The sequence below is a fragment of the Malurus melanocephalus genome, unplaced genomic scaffold (assembly GCF_030028575.1).
Source record: "Malurus melanocephalus ecotype Western Australia unplaced genomic scaffold, MMel_1.1 scaffold_15, whole genome shotgun sequence".
Taxonomy (NCBI): domain Eukaryota; kingdom Metazoa; phylum Chordata; class Aves; order Passeriformes; family Maluridae; genus Malurus; species Malurus melanocephalus.
Genome location: NW_026623247.1, coordinates 3451509 through 3469110, shown reverse-complemented (window position 1 = coordinate 3469110; position 17602 = coordinate 3451509). Strand labels below are relative to the sequence as shown.

The following is a 17602-nucleotide window of genomic DNA, read 5'->3' as shown; positions in this document are numbered from 1 at the left end:
GGCTGAGGAAGCCTGTGTGTGAGTGTGGAGAAAGAAACACCAAGYTAACTCCAGCTAGTCCAACAAACAGGACCAGGTTTGAAGCATGGTGAGGAAGTACATGTGAAAGCGTCCACATTTATCTTCTTAAGCAAGCCCAGCAAACAGCTAATTTCATTTAGTGACTCCTGAAGGGTGCATCAATGAATATAAGTGTTTTAAGAGGGTGATGCYAAGAGAATGGAGCCAGGCTGTTCTAAGGGTGCCGAGCAATAGGAGAAGAGGCAGTAGGTGGAAACTGAAGCACAGGAAGTTCTACTTGAACAKGAAAACTTTACTGCACAAATGACTGCACATTGGAACAGGTTGGTCAGACAGATCGTGCAGCTTCCCTTATTGGAGAGATWCAAGAACTGTCTGGACACAACCCTGTGCCATATGCTCTGGGATGGCGCTGCTTGAGCAGGGAGGTTGGACCAGGTGACCCACTGCGGTGCCCTCCAACACCACCGACTCTGAGAGTCTGTGATTCTGTGCTCTTCCCAGTCTAAGCCTTGCTGCCTGACCAAGCTGGTCACAAGAAGCGATGAGGGGACGGCAGGCCCGCCGCCTCGCTGAGGGCCGGGGGGAGCCGGGGAGCTGAGGGGAGCCGGGGAGCCAGGCCGGGGGGAGCCGGGGAGCCGGGCCGGGGAGGAACCGGGGGGCTGAAGGGAGCCGGGGAGCCGGGCCGGGGGGAGCCGAGCCGCGCCGCCCTTGCCGGCCGCAGGGGGCGCTCCGGGCCCGGCCGGGCCCGCCCCTGGTGGCGTGGGCGCAGAGGCGGAAGCGGCGGCGCGGCCATGGCGGCGGCGGGCGTGGGGCAGCAGTGGGTGCTGGTGGAGATGGTCCAGGCCTTCTACGAGGTGCGGCCGGGCAGCGGCGTGAGGGCGGCGTGGGGCTCGGGGAGCGGCGAGGGGTCGCCGGGGCTGCCCGGGGGCCGCGGGCGGGGTGGGTGCTGAATCGGGAGCTGGGTGCGGGTCAGTGCCCCGGGGGTCGGGCTCCGCTCGCCGAGTCGTGAATAAATGAGTGCTCCACGGCTACGTAGTGAAAAGAATATCGTCCTATYTGTCCAAGTTTATAAAGCGACATTTAAAGTGTGTAGCAGAGCATTGAGCGTTAGGTTTCACAGTATTTCACCGGGGTCAGGGTGTAACATAAAAGTTTGCGAAGGAAACTTGTTTGCAAAGAAAAAAGCAGCGTTCAAATGTTTAGGCTTGAGTTCCGTCCTGGAGGATATCAGCTGGGTATGTTTGTACACAGGCTTTGTTTCATTATGGTATAAAGGATGTCCTGATGATAGGCGGTGTTTTGGCGTCCCTTCCTTTGGCAAAGGGTGGTAACTTTTTAAGAATATGTACAAGGATTTGCAGCCTCAATGTAGACGTGCTCAGCTAATGAAGCAGGCAGCACGCTCTAGTGCACTGAATCCAGGATAATTGGAGGGACTGAAAAGCTGAGAGACTTCAGTGGGAGTATACTGTGTGTTGTTTAGATGTCACGGTGTATGTATGCGCTCTTAATATGTTTAGTAAACTGAAAAATGCTCTGCAATAGATAACATTTGTTATTTGCAGCTTGGTGTGCTGTAGGACTCTTGACTGGTTTTAAGAGCTTGTATCCAGTTTGCTTCAGTTTCTGTATGTGTTGTAAGTTCCACTCTGTTGGYAGTTAAGATACCACCAAAAATGTCAATATGTGGGAGCAATTCTCCTGACTTGAAGAGGGAGTGTGCTTGTTTGTGTGCACTTTGAGTCTTTAGAAAGTAATAKACAGGAGCCTTTCTGACATGGAATAACTAAACTCATCATTAATACTAGGTGCCCAGTGCTGATCCCATAACTCCATATCTGTGTCAAACTAGCTGTGCTGCCAGAGGAAGCTGACTTTTATCCCCAGTGTACCCAAGGAGCCTGGCTTTAACTTGGATCAACTCTTGTGTTCTGGTTTGGTTTGTGTATTCCCACACATTGTGTCCACCCATGAGAGTAAACTACTTGAGGTGACTTGGTTTATACCTGATCAGAGTACCTGTGAAGCTGACAGAAGTTGGCTGTAAGAACAGAATTGASTTTTTTTTGTAAATACTACCTGTCTCTGCTGGTGGATTCTAAGTTGCAAAATGGAGGGTTGAGGTGTCTGTGTATAGATGACACAGACCTTCAGGCTCTTAGAATACTTCTGCTTGTTTTAAAAGCCTATTGCTTTCACAGGTGCTGAGTGGTGCAACCTGTATGACTTAACTCCCTTTACTCTCAGTATTCAAATTATGTGTGGAGCTGAAATCAATCATCTGTTTAGAACATGCATTTTTTATGAACAACAGATGAAATCCATTCAAACTCAAATTAACAGTTGCAAGTAGTAGCTGCAAAACATTCAATTTCATGTAGTTATCATTTTTACTGATATATAGAAATATATCCGTAAAATATATATGTAGTTATCATTTTTACTGATATATAGAAATATATCAGGTGATTATCTGCTTTGGCTTTTTTTTCTGCATGTCCTATCAGGGACAAAATGGTTGTGTTGTATCACACTACTTCAAATAGAATTCTCTTTAGACTAATTTTTGTACTTTTGTTTTCAGGCTCCTGCTTACCATCTCATTTTAGAAGGAATTCTAATTCTATGGATAATCAGACTTCTTTTCTCCAAGACATACAAGCTTCAAGAACGATCTGATCTAACACTTAAGGTATGGTGAAAAAGTATTTTTCTTTAGAGATATTTGACTGTTGAACCACTGCTGCCTTATAAATGGTGCTGCTTTTTTTTTCTTTGACTTCAAAAGGTGAGCTTACTTTTGACTCAAACTGCTTGTTGCTTAAACACGTCAATTTGTACTTTCAAAATAGCACTGTGTTTGAGAGCCTGAGAAATAAGATTGGTATGACAGTGACTGTTAAGCTATGAAAAGCTGTCATTAGCTGCACTCAACTGAGGACTTTATTTTTTAAATGAAAGCTATGTTAAAAATATCCTGCCAAACAAAATTAACTGTAAAACTGCAGTGGTCTAGCTGTATATGTGGTGTCTGTGAGTAATAACTCTGAGAGTTTACAGTGGGTTCCACAAAAATYGTAGTTTAGTAGCAATTTTCTTCTTTTGCATTGTTGTTGTCCTGAGAAAAGAAGACAACTGAAATTTCTTCCTGACTTCTGGCAACAGACTATCAGAAATAAGGAGAGTTTGTTTTGAAGATGTCCCTGAGCTAGTTTATTTGAGCTTCAAAGTAGCGGTATCCTTTATAAATAGAATAAAATACTGAAATTTCTTCATGGTACTAACGTAAGTCTATGAAACAGATTTGTGGGTATTTTTAATGTGTATGTGTAATTGCTATCTGTGTCATGCACTTGCATGCTTTTTGATCTTATTCTCACTAAGGATGCACGTTAATGATATGTGCTTAGCGTGATTCATCAGTGAACAGGATGCAGGGTCTGTGGACACTTGTCTAAAAAAGTGAGCAAAACTGCAGGCAGTGTCCTCATTTAAAGAGCACTTACTAGATGAGCTTAGAATGTTCGAGGGAGCACTTTAACAGGTGTTGATTGAGACAGACAGCATGGTTTCATGAAGGACAAATCCTGCCTGACCAACCTCCTAGCCTTCTCTGATGAAGTGGCTCCACCAGTGGACAAGGGAAGGGCTACAGATGTCATTTATCTGGACTTGTGTAAAACCTTCGATATGATCCGCCTCAACACCCTTCTCTCTAAATGGGAGAGAAATAGATTTGATGGGTGGAGTGCTAGGTGGATAAGAAAGTGGCTGGATGTTCTCACCCAAAGGGTAGTGGCCACTGTCTCACATCCCTATGGACATCAGTGGCAAGTGGTGTCTCTCAGGGATTCATCCTGAGAACAGTGTTGTTTAATATCTTCATTAATGCCATGGAYGATGGGTTCAAGTGCAACTTCAGCAAATTTGCAGATGATACCAAGCTGAGTGGTGTGGCTGACACACCTGAGGGAGCAAGCTCGAAAAGTGGGTCCATGGGAATCTCAGGAGGTTTAACAAGACCAAGTGCAAGGAGCTACACCTGGGTCAGAGCAACCCCCGATATCAGCACAGKCTGGGGATGGACAGATCAGAGCAGCCCTGGGGAGAAGGACTTGGGGGTGCTGTGGGTGAGAGGCTGGACATGACCCGGCCATGGCACTGCCAGCCCAGAGAGCCAAACATGTCCTGGGCTGCATCCAAAGCAGCGTGGGCAGCAGGGGAGGGAGGGGATTGTGCCCCTCTGCTCTGCTCTGCTCTGCTCTGCTGAGACCCCACCTGGAACACTGCACCCAGCTCTGGGGCCCAGCACAGGAAGGGCAGGAACCGACTGGGAGAAAAGTCCGGAGGGGGCCACCAAGATGATCAGAGGGGTGGAGCATCTTACCTATGAGGAAAGGCTGAGASAATTGGGATTGTTCAGCCTGGAAAAGAGAGTGCTGTCTGGTGACCTAATTTCAGCCTACCTGAAGGGAGCCTACAAGAGTAATGGAGAGAGATGTTTTCAGGAGCATATAGTGACAGAACAAGGGTCATTGGCTTCAAAGTGAAAGAGAGCAGKTTTAGATGATATATTAGGAAGGAGTTCTTTACTGTGAGCATGATGAGGCACTGGCATAGATTGACCAAAGTCGTTTTGGATGCCCCAAACCTAGAAGTGTTTAAAGCCAGATTGCATGGAGCTCCRAGTAACCTGGCCTAGTGGAAATTTTCCCTACCAATGTCAGGGATATTAGAAACAAATGGACTTTCATGTCCATTCCAACCTAAACGCTTCTGTTATTTGAAGGCGGGAAGCAAATCAAGCAGGAAACAAAAATGGACAGTTCAGTTTTGTGCTTGGAAGAGTTTTAATTGATCCTGAGATACTTAAGTTTGCAATCTTTGATAAGAATACAGAGGAGCAATGAGTGCAAAGGGAGTCCCAGTGCGGTGTTTGTATCATCTAAGAAGGCACATTGCAGCTTTAAAGTAGCCCCTGRTTGTCCATCCAGAAACAAATACAGTTCATTTAGTAGAGTTTTCCTGCATCCAGTAGTTTTCATCTCCATTATTTTGGAGGATAAAGGGTTTTTTTTTTTGTTTTAAACAGTCATTGTCTTTGCAGTAGATGGCAGGAAAAGKCTCTTTGCAACTCTTGGGTAACTGGTGACTCAAAAAGATGAAAACTGTCTTTTCCCTACAAATTAAGAAATTATGTCATATATCTCTATATGCATTTTATCATGCCATTCATCATCTTCATTCATGACAGACCATTTTGCTGAAGCTGAGGTATTTAAAAAAGTACTCAGACAAATCTCTAGTAATGCTGCATGAGAAAGGAAGTTTTTCTGTCTTCTCAACTTSGGGTAATAAACAACTGGGAGATTGCACATGTAGCCAGTGTGCTACAGCTCAGTGGAAGCAAGGGTTTAGAAGGATGTCAGAAGGGGGAAAACCATGGAAATGGTTTATGCTTAAATAACCCTACTTTTGCAGGATGACAGTATTAAAATGCACTGTCAGGCCATCAATTGGCAGACTTTCTGAAAAGTAGAAACATGCAAATGTTGTTGCTGGGATACTTCTGATAAGATACAAACTTTACTGAGGTGGAAGGCTGAAAAGGAATGTCAATACTAGCAAAAATCCAAACTGATCAATAATTACCTTGTATATAGACTAGATACATTGTTTCACATTATAAGTTACAGAAGCAAAGCGTTAGARAGTGCTGTGAGCTGTATTGTTGCAAAGGGTTTGAAGGTTAAAGACTCCACTGACTTGTTGTTACCTTTATCTTGATGGTGAAAAAGAATAGCATGGGTGTATTCTCTTTGTTCTGATTCAATGTTCAAGTTGGCTAACCATGAGGGAGGTGCAAGTTAGAGCGACTGACTGGCATGCCCATTATTTGTCCCTTGTTATTTGACCTTGAAGTTGGAAGTAGTGGTTTCTTTAGGAAGAACTCTATTTGGAAGGTAATGTCTTGATATTTCACTGAAAGTAAGCACAAAAGCAAGCAGTGTAGTTAGTGTGGATAATCTGCAGTTGGAGGAGCTAAGGAAACTGATATATCAGAGTTCATGGAATGATTTCATTTCTCTTTCTACAGTGTAGCTAATTCTAGAGCCTCCTGTATTTTGTGTAGAGGAATAGCTACAAACACAAAGAGACATGACTTCTCCTTAAATGTCACTAAAAATCTGCAGATAATTGACACTAGTGTGACACYGTGTTGTGGATTAACTCCAGTAGGCAGCTGAACGTTGCATAGCTGCTCACAAAKCAAAGGAAGAATAAAAGCAAGAAAGGTTGTGAGTGAATATAAAATTATTTAATAAGCAGAGGAAAATGGAAGAAGACAAACTAGACAAGTGATTCAAAGGTGGTCACTCACCACCTTCCATGGATGGACCAATATCAGTTCGCAAACAAAATTCATTAGAACCCGTCTTCTCCCTTTTATTGCTGTATGACATCATATAGTATGACATCTATCTTTGGTTAGTTCAAGCCTGATTATGTCCCTTCCCAATCTCTTGGGCACCCACCAGTCTGTTCACTGTGGGGACAGAGTATGAAACAGAAGGCGCGAGTTCTGTGCAGAGGCTGTTCAGCAACAGATACACCTTTAGTGTGTTACCAGCATTGTTTTGTTCACAGACATTAAACACATCACTATGTGAGCTGCTATGAAGAAAATTRCCATCATCACAGCCAGACCCCACAGTATAGTCCTTTTCACGTGAAGTGGGATCCCATACAGCTAGGCTTCTTGTGTGTGTGTTTTCATCTATGTGTAGAAACATGCCAACTGTTCAGCAAGGAGACTGCTGCTGATTTGCCTTCTGACTTGTTTAAGTCGTGCTGTCGTGCCCAGTCTTTACCACACCAGAAAGAAATACTAGGTTGCTCAGGTGCAGCCGCTGGAGATAGGCCTGCTCAGATGGTAGAGCACACCTTTATGGCAGCCACTCATGTAATGGTGTGTGAAGTTTCTTTGTGAATTATTGTTGGGAATGCTGCCAGAGCAGAGCTGGCTCCATGTAATAAATATTAATGAAGCATACAATTATTGCACAGCTGTTCTGGTGATCTGTTAGGACGAGTCAGTCCTGGGGAAGGAGAAGCAGATGATATATTGTGCAACCTAATGCTCTTAGGAGTCATGCTCCTGAAATARTGAAGAAAACCACCCTGAAGGTGGCTTTTAGGTTCAGTCAAATRTGTAGCAAGAATGCTACGAAATCCAATGCAGAAATCACCTTTCAACTGACAGACTCTTATGCTTTGATAACAGTGTTTGTAAGTACTCCTGATGGTTCTTCTAGAAAATATCCCCCAAATCATTAACTAAAAAAGTGGAGGGCTTCTCTGATACTGTAAGTTCCTGATAGTTTGACATTTTGAGAAAYATAATTAAGTCTGTAGCCATACAGGGTGCTTTTGAACAAAGTAAAAACTGTAGAAAGTGACAAAGTGACAGTGAGGACTGGAGTAGGCTGTGGAAGTTTGTGTGGCAGGATTTAGCTCTGTGTGGAAGGGAGGTGCCCTACTGGGCTATTTGTCTTTTACTTGGCAGTAAATGATAATGGTAATAGAGAGATTTTCTCTCAAAATCTCTGAAGTACTGCTGAGATGGTACGTCATATCTTACTATTTGCAAGTGGGAGGAATAGTTTTTTTCTTTGGTTTTAGAATTTCCACTGCAGTAGTAGCATGGGACRTGTTTTGAGTGATATTAGCCAGGGTGCTGGTAAGTTCCTGCCGGAGATAAATGTTTAATGTGTGGCTGAGAAATACATAGACCTTGAGAGCTCTRTTTTGCAAACAGCATTCGTAGACTAACCAGATGTTGTACTACAGGAAATAGCACATATAGTCTATTCTTTRGAGTCTATTCTTTTTGGTAATTCTGAGCCAAGATTCCCTATGTAAGTAAAATTTCTCTTATGCATGAGCATACATACATACTTTGAAAGCAAGACATTTCTAACTAATTAAATTCTTCTAATTAAAGACTTGTTATTGGAGGATGAGTAAACAAAAAAATTTATGAAACTTAGGATATTAATGCAGAGTACGCATATATGACATTGTTTCCGAGCACTAATGCTTGCCTAGAACYGTCTCCATGAACAAAATTGCTACCTTTTCTTTAGAACCTGGGTAAACAAGTGAACTTTTAAAATAGATTTGGGTTGAATGTGTTTACAAACCAAGTATTTCCCTACCCAAGGTATATGGCAATTATAAAGTAAAATCTACAATAGAATACAACCGCCCAAAACCATTGTGTATATATATATATRTGTGTGGGTACCTGTGTGTATTTGGATAAGTAGATTTAAGATGTTTTATATATAAATATGCACACTTCAATGCAGGATTCTGCTACATGTAGAGTTAGGYTTCAGAGAGCCAAAAGGGATACTGGGGCTGGAAAAGTCATGCCTAGGTGGATCACAGCAAAGTACCAACATTGCTACCTCCTCACCTTTTTAATCTGAGACACCCATGGAGGTGGGGTCTTTGGCCTCAGCACCAAACTTCCACTATGCTTTGGGTTAGGGATCAGRGAGCCAGAAAGCCTAAAGCTAAATGTATAAAAAGGGATGTATATTATAATTTATAAAATATAATTATGTGTATTTAATAGATTATATTGTTATTTTTGTTGTATATTAAGCATAAAAGAAAATATATACATTTTATAATTTTATTTATATTTTATTTATTGCTTATATAAATTAAAAATAAGGGCAAGAGGATATTTTCAATGCAGCAGACTAAGGATAAATAAGCAAATAATCCACATATTGAGGATGTTACAATGTGAATTAAAAATCTGATTTCCCTGTGTGTTTGAAAATTAAGCTTTTTTTTAATTGATATTGGTGTGAAATTTGATCTGTTCAGGATGTAGAAGTGCTCTGATGTTGTGTTGTTGCATAAAGTCTGTTTCTGCCCTGTCCTTTTGTTCAGAAGCAGATGGTCGTGTTTATGGTGAACAGTCCGCAGGACAGGCCAGCATTCTGAGGTCTTTGGTGAATGAAAGGAGGAAGGGATTTGCACTGTCCCTGACTGCTGTGGCACTTTTAGGTTGATTGGTTCTCATTTTATTCATCGATGTCTCCAATCCACTCCTGTGCTAAGAACTGGTGGAAACAGAGTACATAAGATGTGAATATGCAATTTTTTGTAAATATCCATTGTAAAGGAAAATGYTGTGTGATGGATGAGGAGGATGAATGTGAGCTAGATTAGTGAAATGGTGTTGTTTGAAATGAGGGTTAGACTTCTCCTGTATATTCTAAGTTGTGTTAAGAGGAAAACCAGGTGTCTCATCTGTGGTTTGTGACCTATGCTATTAGTTTGTGTGCAGGAAAGATTTGAAAGCAAAAAGTGGAAACTTCTTAGAAATTAGTATGAAGAGGGGATAGAAGTACTAATTAGGAATTGCTCATTGTCTTTATGTTAATATGTCAATTACAATTGGACTGCGTTAATTTATTGCAGTTACGGTGTCCATCTATAAATACTATTTTTTTACTGCTAAACTCCTTGAGAAAAATATTTTAATTGAGCTTGTGTCATCAGTTGCTAAACTWTTCAATGACATCTTAGCTAAAAAAAATGATTCTTTAATGGAAAAGTTAAGTACATTCTTACACAGTTTTAATTCGGCCTTCTTGATGAAAAGGAATTTTATCTTGCCTGSTCTGCCTCAAAGTTGTTTAAAGAGTCTCTGAGTCCAGATCTCAAACAGAAGAAATGCCATGCTTCCTAAGTCCTTCCTTCCTAGGCACTTGATGTCAACTAAAGGTTTTCTTATTTATTCTTCCACCAATTATGGGCTGCCCACTTCTCACCTGCATAATTAAGGCTAAACCGGACAACCCCCCCCAAACCCCAAACCAAAATGAAACACAACAAAAAACCTCACCAACCTGTGCTCCAAAATGAGCTCAAAACCTCTTGATTCTAGATACATTATACATTAAGTGTTTGGAGTCCTTCAATAACAACTACACTGTAGAAGCGGAATGATTGTCAGAACTCTTTTTGAACCCTTGCGGAAAAGCATAATATACTACTGGGCAACTGCAACTCAGGATGTGTTTTCCCAAGAGCATCAGCCTCTCTAGGTTTGGGTTGGGACTCTTTTGTTGTGGGTTCTAGTTTAGATATACAACCCATCCTGCTTTTGCTGAGTTGGTTTTCATCTGGATCTGAATAAGGTTTTTGTATGATTTTGTAACTGCTTCTACCAGCACAAGGAACAGGAATGTGTGGCTGGGAGATGACTGCACTGAGCAGCTGCTGGCTCGTACTCTTAGTGTAAAATTGTGTCTTTGATTTTTTATTTTGCCCCCAGTAGTAATATGGTACAGAGATACATAAACACACTAGTGCTGTGAGACAAGGATGGAAGTGTCTCTCTCTGTCTGGGGCTATAGTTGTAGTTCCACTCTGAGATTAACCTGAATTTGGGTACTACTTCAGAAATTAATGTGCACTTAGTATTCCTTCATGGTTAGGTGCGGAATGTGTGGTTGAGTAGTTTCTTGAGCACTTGACAGTTTYTCTCCAATGTATCCTTCTCACATGTTTGTTCCTATGCTATGTATTTTAATGCCACTGTTGAAACAGAACTGTTGAAGGCTTGAGAATGTAAAGGAGGCAATCTAAATTTTTATGTAATTCATATTCAATTACCTAAAATCTCGAGGAGGATTTTTGTGTTTAACAGGTTGAATGAAACAGTATTGATTAAAATTTGGCCGAGATATCATGTTAGTATCTCATCTCTTTGATTATCATATAAGATCTTTAATACACAGACAAATCTGGTYTATGTTTCTTAATATCTTCCTCCCTTTCAGATTTCATAATTCTGTGTCTTTCATTTGAAAATCCTGAGATAGTATCAATTCTAAGTGTCTCAGAAAGGTGACATATACTAGCATACATGATTTCTAATATGATTGTTATCAACTGTTTATTAGTCCATAATGTATTTTCTAGGGGAATCCCCTTCTCAAACAGTATTTTTTTTCTCCTGATCAGGAAAAAGAGGAGTTGATTGAAGAATGGCAGCCAGAGCCTCTTGTTCCTCCTGTGCCAAAAGATCACCCAGCTCTCAATTACAACATYGTTTCAGGGTAAATGTAACCAAAATAAATTCTGTTTCTTATTCCAACTCAAATATTTTTAAGCATATTTGCTTGTTAAGTATTTCCATATCCTCGAAACCTTTCATAAATTAATTGCATTTTTTAGAGAGCAGGACTGAATTTGCCTCTGAAAAGGTCTTGGTTTTGTAACATGATCAAGGYTATGTTAGTAAGAAAATGTTTCATATTTAAATGTTGTCGTTAATTGTTCTTTCCAGTGTTAGGGGTGAGAGAAGGAATGTGGTATTTTTGCTTTCATTATGGTTCTGTATTGTTTGGTGCAATTAGTTTAATTTTTTTCTGGAAATGTGGACTAAGAACTCCAAAAATGGATAACAACTTCTTACATCATCAGAAATCAGTTCAAAAGAAACTTCTTTTGTGTATAGCTGCTTGTCACTTTGCTGTTTTTTAACGCCTGGCCAGCAGCCAAGGGTTTAACCCAACCCCGTGCAGCCACTCACTCATTCCCCCACCAGTGAGACTGTGGAGAGAATTGGAAGGGTCATGGGTTGAAGTAAAGACAGTTTATTAGGGAGAGCAAAAGCCATACACGCACAGCAAAGCAAAACAAGGAATTAATTCCCTGCTTCCCATGGGCAGGCAGGTGTTCAGCCATCTCCAGGAGAGCAGGGCTCCCATCTCATGTAGCAGTAACTTGGGAAGACAAATGAAATCACTCCAAAAGTGCCCTCCTTCCTCCTTCTTCCCCCCACTTTATATCCTGAGGATGATGCCATATGGTCTGGTATATCCCTTTGGTCGGTTTTGGTCACCTCTCCTGGCTATGTCTCCTCCCAGCCTGGCCATGTGCACCCCCAAATTCCTCACCATTGTGGCAGTGCAAGAAAGCGGGAAAGGCTTTGGCTYTGTGCAAGCCCCGCTCAGCAATAACAAAAACATCTCTGCATTATCAACCCTGTGTTCAGCACAAATGCAAAACACAGACCCATACTAGCATTGTGAGGAAAATTGACTCTACCCCAGCCAAATGCAGCACACACATCATGAAAAGTTGTTTTTCTTTGGACAATCAGAATTGAAAATGCTGGATGGTAAAGCTGTTTTGTGAGGAAATTTAGGGCTCAGTGTTACTTAGAGCTCAGTGTTACTTTCTTGTGTATTACAAGGCTTTTAAAATGTCTGATGAGTTAGGCAAGAGTCACAATATTTCAGAAATTGCTTTGAAACTTCTTTTCACAAGGTTCAGATTTGTGTGTCAGTAACTTTTACTGTGTAAACATTCTTAATATCCTTCTTTTGACACTAATAATTTGACATAATTTAGTGACAGTACAATTATTTGCTGTGATAGGGAGTCCCATTTTGATGGTTCTGCCACCACAGAAAAGTCTCCCATATAAATGGGACACTTCTGCCTATTTTAATCAAATGTGATGTGAACAATGCTGGTTTTCTTCAGAATTTTGAAATGAGCAGTACTGCTGAGTTAAAGGAAGTGTTGGAAGTTTAATAAAACCAGAAGAAATAAATCTTTTAGAGTGATTCAGAAAACATTTAAATTATTTGAACTTGGCATAGGTAGGAGATGTATTGTGACAGAATGTTCAWGTGTTGTGGCTATTCAACTCGATAGTGCTATGTGGAAAACTTGACATTTGTCTTAAAACATTTAGGCTGCTGACTGACTACTTCCCTGCAAGTTGCTCAGCAGTTACAGATTGTAACTTTGACTGTAAACTTAAAACATGTTTCAGAATTAGTACAGGAAGAAGTGTCTGCATCCTGATTTCAGCTCAAGAGCATTTCCCCTTTCTAACCAGTACTTTAAGGGCACCCTATTCTATTGAGGTAGTCTTCTTTCAATTATTTTARTGTCTCTTGATGTTTATGATGAGTGGTGATTCATAAAAATCCTAATCATAAATCAGATGGATTCTGATTTGAAGCAACCTTTAAACATTATCTCATTTCAACCCCTTGCCATTTGGATGTCTTCCACTAGACCAGGTTGCTCCAAGCCCCATCTTGCCTGTTCTTGAACACTTTCAGGGATGGAGCTTCCACAGCATCTCTGGGCAACCTGTTCCAGTGCCTCACCACCCTTACTTACCTTGGTAATATATGGGGATTAAATAAAAAATAAGCAGACAAACTATTTCAGTAGAAATTTTGACTAACTGGGTGTGTGAGGCAGATTTTCTTCTCCCTCAGTAGGCTTTGTGCAGTTTGTGCCCTGTGTTCATATTCTCCTTTCTGCTGAACACCTGCATAATTGAGTAATGTTGCCAAATGATGAGCAAAGCCAAAATGTGGGGATACGTTCTAACCAAAAAAGTGATTTGTCTTGAACCTGTGGTGACAAAGATATCCACAATAGCTTTCACAGTTAATTACTTCTTGTAGTAGCCTGTGAACTAATCTATGCAAGAGAGCTTAGTTGTACAAGATCACAGTCAGGAAATGTGTATCTGTTTCCTAAAACAGTACATCTGCAAAATACAGCTGCAAAATTTTCATGCTGGTTCCCATTCTGCTTTAAAGTAAAAGTCACATCATTAATAATCCCTTAGTATTATTTTCTTCTGYGGCTGATTTTTTCAATATATGAAACATTTAAGTGAGAGGCCCAAGAACRGTGGGTATGCTTAAAACACAATTTCTGAAGCTTACAAGTTCTTTGAATATAGTTTGAAATCCTACTTTTATTTACACATTAAGCTYACCCAACATCTCGTAACTGTTGTTTCTAACCATGATAAAAGATGAAACCATGAAAAGATTAAAAAATTAAATGTTTCAGGGTTTTTATTTTACAAAGACGTATTGTTTTTGTTGTTGCATGACAGGGTTTATGATGTGGTCAGCATCTGTGTTTTGGTTATAATTATTCACGGTAATGTCTTTTTCCATTAATGTTCTCTACCTAATCATGGTAGTTCAGAAGTTTGGGTAAAATTCTGATAAGAAAGTGTGGCCAAGTTTTCATGAGGGCTGCAGCTTTATAAGGGACAAAGGTGCTGGTGAATGTTGGTGTATTTTCTAGGATTGAGAGGCAGAGCTGTGAGGTAAATAGCTGTAGATTTACCAGATTTGATAGTATACTTGGGATRTACTGAATCTCATGTTAGTGACAAACTGCATAGGTACAGATCTGCTCTGGTGAGTATCTGTGAAACTCTCTAGCTGTTTCACTTAGTAGAACATCCAGACTTTGGTACAGCTCATTGCTGAGCTAGACCGAGGAGCAGACCCAGGTGTGTTTTAATGGCAGTCAGTTCCCCAAGATGGTTTGCTGCACATTTCTGTAATGCTACCTCTGTGCAGAAGATGCACTGCAATAATGCAGGAMACCTCCTGTCCTGTCTCCTGGGGACAGTTTCAGCATTCAAAAGATTCTTGTCACATGCACTGTATTAGCAGAGCACTTTCCAAAGCTGYTTAATAAACTTTTGCAATTGCTTAGTTGAAGCAACATGTGCTCAATTTTTGCAAGTGAAAAGATACAATACAAATTCATGGAGTTTTTTTGAGTGAAGTTCAGGAAGTTCAATGTTTTTCTTAACTTGCAGGGAATAGCTTGGACTTAAAAGTTTATTTGCTTTGCACACCAAATATACCCATTGAAATATTGYCAGCCACCAGATTTGGAACAGCTGTCCACAGCCATTTGACATTTGARCAGCCCTGTTTAATTTGGATTGAGAAAATTGCCCAGTGGTAGTTTTCCGCATGGGAAAAGCTTGTTGAAGTTACTGTGTCTGAGGAATAGCAAAGACTCTCAACTGTAATATTTGACAGCCGATACAGAAATGGGCAGACACAAGGTTTTGCATTTGGCTTAGATTTGAGACTTCTCAATGCTCCGAGTGATTAATTGCAACTTTTGATTTTGTTTTATGGGTRTGTGTAATTGCCAAAACAGGTTTGCTCATAGAATACAGCACATGGACCTGGTGCTTGTATTTAAAGGCGTAATATTTTACTTATATAAAATTTTTTGTTATTTGTTTACCTGAATCATAACTTTTTAGGGCAGAAAATTTGTTTGCCCTTTGCTTCATATAATGCTCTTGTTAATTTTCTAATAGTGTCTGTTTTCACATGTCCTCTATTTCTTGATTACATAAATTATTCAAACCATTAGAGATTAAATTGAATTGGAAACTTGTGGTGATAGCTAATACTGTAGTTTTGCCTGCTTACAGCTAGTACCTATATTTCAATAGTGCTATCAGTAAAAGATAGGTATTCTGGGGTTGCTTTATGACAAAAGCATGGATTTTGAAACTTAATTTTTTTCTTGGAAGTAAGAGCAATGAAATTTCCCTTTTTTTTTTTTTTTTTTTTTTTTTTTTTTTTTTTTTTTTTNTTTTTTTTTTTTTTTTTTTTTTTTTTTTTTTTTTTTTTTTTCCCAGTATTTCCTCTTGACACTAGATATCACTTTGCTTTTAAAGGAGAAGCTTTATGTATCTCCTCAGGGGTCATCTTCCTAGGAATTAAATTTTCAACAAGGAACCATTGAATATCTTAAGAAACTTTATTAAATTACAGGAATKTAGGTTTTGTCGAGTATAGTACAGTGTGTTTGTGACTTGACACTGAAATACTGTTTGGTAGCTGCAACAGAAGTAGAGAGAGGGAATCTTGAAAAACCTGGGTGCCTCCTGTTGTTGAAAAACAGAACTCCTATATTGTTTAACTGTTTATGAAAATTGCAACAGTTCATTTGTAACAATAGGTCTGTAATTTTTTTTTCAGTCCTCCCACCCATATAATCACTGTTAATGGCAAGGAATGTATAAACTTTGCATCATTTAACTTCCTTGGACTTCTGAATAATGAAAAGGTTAAGGTGAGTTCTTCCAGTTATTCTATTTGTGTGATTATTCCTCTTTTACTTTGTATGTTATCTTGGCATAAAGAGTAACTACAAAAAGCATGAAATTCTTCAATAACACATACTGCTAAAGMAGGAAGGAAGATTATAAACCTTGTAATGTTGTGCTGTTAAAGTTTGTATTTTTACCAAAGTTTATTTTGAAATACTTACTGCATACCTAATTATCCAGTTAGATTAGTATTTAATGGTCCTAAGTATTAGAATAAAATGAGTGATGCTTAAACACTTGTCTAAAATAGTTTTGATGTGAAATTAATTCATAAAAATCAGTACATATTTTCTGCGAAGCRGGTCATGTTACATGATATAAAAGCTCATCTGTGTACATTGGTGTAAAATTGTCAGTGTGTGGTGTGTAGAAGAGTTAGAGAGCCAATGCAGGAATATTTAATGTAATTCTTTCCTATTAAAGAGTGCAGCCCAGGCATCTCTGAAGAAATATGGTGTTGGCACTTGTGGACCCAGAGGATTCTATGGTACTTTTGGTGAGTAACTTTCTTTGATCTGTCTTTAAAGGTGCTCAGATTAGTTTTGTAAGCCAGCCAAAACAGTCCAATATTTAAGCAAAAAGTTGTTGCTGTTGCTCTGAAAAGCAATTGTTCTCTAATGCACTTTYTATTATAGTTGTTGAGGATTGGTAGTGCTTATTATTCCTAGCTTTGTTTCTCATTGCTTTATCTATTTTCTTACTGTTTCCAATTCTGGTCTTGGAGGAGAATTGCAAAGTTTRTAATCGGTTTTAAGATTCTGGTCACCATAGTCAAAAGAGAAAACAAACCTGTTAGAATTTAAAAATGCATGGTGACGCTTAAGTGTAAATTAAAGTTTCTAAGGGAACCACAAGGGGGCAATCTGATTTCTGTGATAACAATTATTAGTTAACGTTTATCTAATGCTGTAATCAGAATGAAGTTTTACACTACTGATAATTTTACTGTTGTATTTGAGAGATCGTATGGCATGAGCAGGTGTTATGAAGGTAAGAGTTTTTTTGCATTCCTCTTAAGAAGTAGGAAGTTGTTAAGTATCAGACTCTGGAAATAGTTCTTTACAGGCATTTATATTTTGAAATAATTACGTGCAAACTGAGGAGTTGTACATGAATAGCTACATAGTTACAGGCTAAAATCTAAACTCATTTTGTGAACTTTGCAGTCTCTCCACAGAGGTGATGGAATTCTGTGGGTGTCTATACTCAAATTATTTCATAGGGTTAGCTTCCTGTAGCCTTGACTCGAATTCGAAAGAAACTTGAGCTTTTCTTGGTTCATCAGACTAGTTAGTTCCTATAAATGATCAGCTAGTTGCTATACCTAATTTGATGATAACAATCTATCTATCAGAACAGGGTTGAGTCTTTGATACCMATCTTAGAGGTTGTTCATTAGCTTAGAACCATAATTTTTGATGCACAGGTAAACATTAGGAATGGGCTGTTGAGGATTTATGTTTTGCAGGCTGTGGATAAAATTGCTCTTTATTGTGATTGGGAGACTGTTGTTTGAAGAAATACCTTTCACTTTTTAAAATAAATTCATAAATCATATGGTTG

The 17602-nt window shown here is 39.5% G+C and overlaps 1 protein-coding gene across 1 annotated transcript in view; it reads left to right on the top strand.

The window, feature by feature from the left end:
* The first annotated feature begins 788 nt into the window (after window positions 1-788).
* The window catches only part of SPTLC1 (serine palmitoyltransferase long chain base subunit 1), a 31233-nt gene continuing 14419 nt past the window's right edge, over window positions 789-17602 (top strand). Inside the window, exons 1-5 of the mRNA XM_057385075.1 lie at window positions 789-878; window positions 2609-2716; window positions 11080-11174; window positions 15909-16002; window positions 16463-16535. Coding sequence (XP_057241058.1) covers window positions 816-878; window positions 2609-2716; window positions 11080-11174; window positions 15909-16002; window positions 16463-16535 — 433 coding nt within the window. The 5' untranslated portion in view covers window positions 789-815. The remainder of the gene's footprint in view (window positions 879-2608; window positions 2717-11079; window positions 11175-15908; window positions 16003-16462; window positions 16536-17602) is intronic.